This window comes from Gracilinanus agilis, chromosome 3 (assembly GCF_016433145.1).
Source record: "Gracilinanus agilis isolate LMUSP501 chromosome 3, AgileGrace, whole genome shotgun sequence".
NCBI classification, from domain to species: Eukaryota; Metazoa; Chordata; class Mammalia; order Didelphimorphia; family Didelphidae; genus Gracilinanus; species Gracilinanus agilis.
In genome coordinates this window covers 371,983,481-371,989,968 of record NC_058132.1, presented here as the reverse complement: position 1 = coordinate 371,989,968, position 6,488 = coordinate 371,983,481, and the positions used below count along the sequence as shown (strand labels likewise).

Genomic DNA, 6,488 nt, shown 5'->3' with positions numbered 1-6,488 from the left:
TGAAGTACTTAGAAGCTAAGAGGATAGGAGATTGAGATGTAGGAGGCTTGAGAGAAGAATTTTGCAAGAGTTGTTATGGGTGGGTGGGGTGGCAAACAACAACAGCAAAACTCTTGTGTAAGGGGGCAGCTGGGTAGCTCAGTGGATTGAGAGCCAGACCTAGAGATGGGAGGTCCTAGGTTCAAATCTGGTCTCAGACACTTCCCAGCTGTGTGACCATGGGCAAGTCACTTGACCCCCATTGCCTACCCTTACCACTCTTCTGCCTTGGAGCCAATACACAGTATTGTCTCCAAGATGGAAGGTAAGGGTTTAAAAAAACAAACAAACAAACAAAAAAACTCTTGTGTAGCATGGAACCACATTGGGAAATGTTTAACAGAATAAATAAAAATATAATAAAACATATAGTATTAATTTATAAGTTTAAAAGTCAATATGTATACCATTGGAAGCAGCTAGATGGCTTAACAAATAAAGTACTGGGCCTGGAGTTGGGAGGACCTGAATTCTAATCCAGTCCAAGACATTTATTAACTATATAACCTTGGACAGGCCCAGTTTCCTCAGTTGACAAATGGGGATAATAATAGCAGAGTTTTTATGAGAAATCAAATGAAATATTTGTAAAGTACTTAACATACTACCTGGCATATGGGTGTTATATAAATACTTATTCCCTCTTCTCACTCAGGGGTCCATTTTTATTTGTTTGAAACCAACAGGTTAGATAATCAATTAGGGAGTAATAAAAGAACTGCCTTGCAATCATAAGGATCCAGCTAAGATTAACTATACACATTTCTAGTGGACTTGGTTGGTTAGCATTGTTTGTGACTTAATCTGGATCTCTTTGGTAAGAGATAAAACATGGAGAAGGCAGATCTCTTTGGGACAGGCTAAAGCTTGTTGAGGTCTCTCAACCAGGTCTTTTAAAACCTAACAAAGGAGAGACACTTAGTCACATTTAGCTACATGATTGTCTGGGAAGGTATGTAGCTCCTGGGTCTAACTAATTCAATAGTTTGGACCAGTTTCCTTTCCTTAGAGACTGAGGTTCTGACTTTAATATTTCTCAGAGGTCTGTATTATTTCTAGATGGGATGAATGAAATTTTAGGCTGGGTCATTATAAAATCTGTCTCTTGAAGAATTTAATCAGGTGTGACAGGGGATCCTTGCCCAGAGGAGCCAGGTGCTCTAGCCAAGACTGTGTGTGTGTTTGTAAATAGTCAGTGATGCTGTTTGGTGGATTATTGTGCCTGTGCCAACTTTGTATACTATCTTCCCATTTGAAGGGACACAACAAGTATCTCTCCACCAATACTGAAACCTAGAAAAAGGCAGGAGGCATGTCTATTTCCTGGGCACAAGGGTATCTGTCCTAAACTAGACCAATATGATTCTATCTGAATAGTGAAGCTTCTGCAAGGGGATAGATATGGTCTCAAGATGTTTCTGATTCTGCTTTTCATCATGATCATCACAAATAATTGAACGAACCCCCTAATATCTGTTTCATGTTAACCAACAGTTTTATATTTAGTTTGGAAAGAGAGACCCCAAAATTATGTTCCTCCTCCAGTAGGTTTCTACGTGTATTTCCATTTAATTAAGTTACAGAATATATAGTTTGCCCTTGGAGAAGCATATCCTCTGGTAAGTAATGTGCTTAAAAGACCTTAATTTCATTTCCAACAACATATCTCTCTCTGTGAATCAGGATTCTTAATCCTGTTCTCTATTAAATCCAAAATAAGAAAACTACTGTATTCCCAGTCCAGTGCTCTATCCACTGCACGGACTAGCACCTTACTTCAATTGCGAATAATGCCCCGAGGGGTGACATTAGCACTACAGGAGATCAGGAAAGCCTTCTTGCACTGTGTAGGAGGTTGCACCGCGCCAACATAAATTCATTTCCCACAGGAGACACAAGAATGCTCCAGGGAAACCCACACTACATCCACGTGTGTCGCACTTTTTCCCGCTGGAGTGTCCCTTTAAAACTGGAGAAAAAAAAAAAGAAGAAAAATTCTCTCTTCTTTCCTGCACTTTCGACAATATTTTTTAATCAAATCAACCGTTAAAAAAATCTTCATGGGATATTTACTGAGTAATTGCGACAAGAAGTTTCTAAAAGATATAATACTTTTCCTACGATTTATTTTCTTCTTCCTCCTCCTCCCGGTGGTGACTCTTTTCCTTCAATATATACGTGGAAAGTGCTGACAGCTGTGATTCGGCAAGGATGGGGAGCCCACACTTGCGCAGTAGCGACTCCCGGGAGGCGCTGGAGCGGCTGTTGGCAGCTGCGAGTAAGTGCCGGGTCTTTGTACCTCGTGTTTGCAACACCAGGTCAGGCGGCCGCATCTCTGTTTGGAGAGCCCCGTGGTGGGAGAGACTGTGATTGCATCGGAAAGCGTCCACGGCTGCGGCGTACATTGCTTGGATCAGGAATGGCTGACGATCTGGGAGACGAGTGGTGGAAATCGGAAGGTGTGGGAGCCGGTGGCGGCGGCGGCAGCAGCGCAGGTACCTACCCGCCTCTAGAGCCTCTCTCCCGGCTTCGCCCTGTCCTTTCAATTGGGTTCTTCTCTCCTCTTCACCCTTGCTTGGAGACTGCGGTCCAGCTGGCTCTTCCACGATTAGATTGTGAACCTCCTGAGGGCAGGGACTGTCTTTTGCCGCTTTTCGTATTTCCTGCATTCCTGGCTTGGAGTAGACCCTTAATAAATGGCTTATTGTTTGGATTGATTGATTTCCATGGTGTGAGGGTGCATTTATGACCGGTTCTCATTCATCAGTGTTGACATTCAGAAAAAGGAAAATGGCAATCCATTGACTGGATTTGCTCCCTTTCTCTCTACCCCCCTGGTGATCTCCTAAATTTTAGGAGATAAATGCCAGTGATGCTCCTGGAGCTGGAGGTGCTGTTTGTGTTCACAGATATCCTTTATCCCAAAGTTGCTTTTGGAGTTTGGAAGCTAATATTTACTGTGTCGCTATATGACCCATGCTATATAGCCCCTTATTTGCTAGCTAATCCACTACTTTTTGAGCACGAGTGGCGAATTTTTCTGTTTCTTTGGACTCCAGAGCAAGTGGAATAAAAGGAAGATGGACTTGTGATTTGCACTAAGGTGGTGGGTTTGTTTGTTTGTTTGTTTTTTCCAAACCCTTACTTTCAATCTTAGAGTCAATATGGTGTATTAATTCCAAAGCGGAAGAGCAGTAAGGGCTAGGCAATGGGGCTTAAGTGATTTGCCCAGGGTCACACAGCTAGGAAGTGTCTGAGGTTAAATTTGAACTCAAGACCTCCAGTCTCTAAGGTCTGGCTTTCAGTTCACAGAACCACCAAACTATCCTACTTTAGTCAGGTCACAAGTACACAGTAAACAACTAAGTAAACAAAAACAGCCAATGGTAGCAAGCATATCAGGCATCAGTCCCTGCTTTTCTGGCAGTATAAGTTGTAGGATGATGGACTTGTAGTCAGGAAAAAGAGCTCAGAACCCACTTGAGGTATTTTCTAGCTTGTGAATTTCAACTTCTCTCAAGTTCAATTTTCTCAAAAATGGGGATAATAATATCACCAATTTCAAGGGATTATTATTATTGTTCAGCCGTGTTTTAGTTTTGGCCCAATTTTGTGTTTTCTTGGGAAAGATTCTAGAAGCCGTTTGCCATTTCCTTCTCCAGCTCATTTGACAGATGAGGAAACTGAGGCCAACAGGGTTAAGTGACTGGCCAGTGTTACCCAGGTAATAAGTGTCTGAGGCCAGATTCAATCTCAGAGAAAATGAGGCTTCCTGCTTCCAGGCCTGGCACTCTATCTACTGAGCCATTCTGCTGCCCATTAATAATAATAGTATTAATTTGGCACTTTAAGGTTTGCAAAGAGCTTTACTTAGGTTTTCTGAATGTATTAATAGATATAAAGGGTTTTGCAAACCTTAAAGTGCCATGCAAATATTGGGTATTATACAATGAATATTTGTGCCTCAGTTTCTTCAGTTTTTAAATGAGAGTTTTGGATTCAGTGGGCTCCAACTCTGTTCTGAATCTATGATGAGATGATCCTATGCTTTGAAAGTAAGTTATGCAGAATATTATTTGAAAACAATTCTATAATGGCAGTTGCTGACACAGTACTTCACCAGACCAAGTTTCATATACTGTTTGACCCTCTTAGCCCTGTAAGGTGGGAGCTGCAAGTTTTATTATCCTTTGTTTTCCTATGAATGAGGAAACTAAAGCTATATTAAATAATTTGCCCATAGTTAAATAACTGCAGGTGTTAGAATAGAATTTGAATGAAAGTCCTAACTCCAAAGCCAGTGCTCTTCCCATTACAAATATGGCTGTTTTGCCTCACTAGCAAGATCAGCAGACTAGTAGTGATTTGTTAAAGCAATATGTGCCATTGTTCCCTAAAGAATTTTGTCTTACATGGGGAATATGGAAATATATAATGCATGAAACCATTGATATAACCTATATCAGACTATTTATTCCTTGGGGAGGGTGGAGGCTGAGAATCAGAATTGTAAAACATCAGGAAACAATTGTCAAAAATAGTTTATATATGTAATTTAAAAAATAAAATTCAATTAAAGAAAAAATTTTGATGTTAAAAAAAAGTTATGTCCTATAGTAATAATGACATTTGCAGAGAGCTTTCAGATTTACAAAGTGCTCTCAGCCAAAACCCTGTTTTGGCAACATGACAGGGTAGGAAAAAAATAATCTCTGACTTTGGAGTCAAAAGACATGGATTCAAATCTTAGTTCTTGACTGCTCTTACCTCTGGCAAATTACTTAACCTGTCTGGATCTTATTTTCCTCATCTTTAAAATGATATGTTAAAACTATATCAATCAGTCAACATTTATTAAGCATGTTCTATGTGCCAGGCACTGTGCTAAGCAGTGGGAATGCAAAAAGAGACAAAAGACAGTCTTTGCCCTCAATTTGCTTGTAATGGGGGGAGATAAACCGATATATACAAAGCAGCATAATATTTGCAAATATACAGTTGTACATAAATACAGCTATATACAAAGCAAACTATATATAGATTAAATAGGAAACAACAGAGAAAGGGCAACTAAGGTGGCTTGATGGATAGAAAGCCTGGAGATGAGAAGTCCTGAGTTCAAATATGACCTCAGATACTTCCTAGCTGTGTAACTTCAGGCAAGTCACTTAAACCCCTATTGCTGAGCCCCTACTGCTTTTCTGCTTTGGAACTGTTACTTGTATCATTTCTAAGACAGAAGGTTAAGATTTTAAATAAATAAAAAAAATTTTTTTAAACCCTTATCTCCTGCTGTAGAATCAATACTATGTATTTTCAAAGGCAGAAGAGTGGTAAGGGCTAGGCAAAGGGCCACACAGCTAGGAAATGTCTGAGGTCAGATTTGAACCTAGGACCTCCAGTCTCTAGCCCTGGCTCTCAAGCTGTGGATCTACTCAGCTGCCCCAAATAAATAAAATAATTAACCAATAAGGGGAATTGGAATAGACGGTCTGGGGAAGGCTTCCTATAGAAGATGAGATTTTAATTGAGACTTAAAGGAACCCAGGGGTGGGGGAGGTGAGGGTCCTGTAGTCAGAACAGAGGAGGAGGAAGCATTCCAGTCTGGGTGGACAGCCAGAGAAAATTCCCAGAGTCAGGAGATAAACTATTGTGTTCACGAAGCAGCCAGGAGGTCAGTGTCATAGGATAAAGGAGTGTTATATTTATTGGAGAATGGAAAGATAGGAGGCTAGGTTATGAAGGACCTTGAATGTCAGACAAAAGCATTTCATATTAATTCCTGGAGCTGTAGGATGCCACTTGGGGGAAAGGGGGGAAAGTGACATGGTCTTTTGTTTTAGTTGGCTGAATGGAGGATGGATTGGAGTGAGGAGAGACCCACCATGAGGGTCTGCACTAGAGTGGTGCCATTGCCAGACAGGAAAAGGGTGCATATTAGAGAGATGTTGCAAAAGTGAAATCCGTAGGCTTTGGCAGGAGATTGGACATTGGGAGGTGAGAGATAGTGAGGCGTTGTGGGCCGTGAACTGGTGGGACTAGAAAATGGTTGGTGCCTTTTGCAGTAAGAGAAGGGGAGGGAGACAGGGAGCAAGATAATGAGTTTTGTTTTGGATGTGAAATATCTGAAAGGCAGTTGCAGATGCAAAGAGATTGGGCAGGATCTAAGAGTCATAGACATAGAGTAATTAAAACTGTGGGGACTAATGAAGTCACCAAGGAGGGTAGTTTAGAGGGAGAAGAGAAGGCCCAGGACAAACCCTTGAGGGACACCTGCAACTAGAGGACATGGTCTGGGTGAAGAACCAGTAAAGGAGACTGAGAAGGAGCAGTCAGATAGGGCAGGAGGAGAACCTGGAGAGAAGAGAGTATCAAGGAAGAATGTGTGATTAACAGAGTCAGAAGCTGTAGAGAGATGGAAGGGATGAGGTCTGAAAGTCTTGGATTTG

General features: G+C 41.2%; 1 protein-coding gene across 1 annotated transcript in view; it reads left to right on the top strand.

Annotated features, from left to right (window-relative positions):
• Positions 1-1,829: 1,829 nt before the first annotated feature.
• Positions 1,830-6,488, top strand: part of CMSS1 (cms1 ribosomal small subunit homolog) — a 425,421-nt gene continuing 420,762 nt past the window's right edge. The window contains exons 1-2 of the mRNA XM_044669203.1: positions 1,830-1,893; positions 2,226-2,534. Of these exons, the coding sequence (XP_044525138.1) occupies positions 1,830-1,893; positions 2,226-2,534 (373 nt within the window). The remainder of the gene's footprint in view (positions 1,894-2,225; positions 2,535-6,488) is intronic.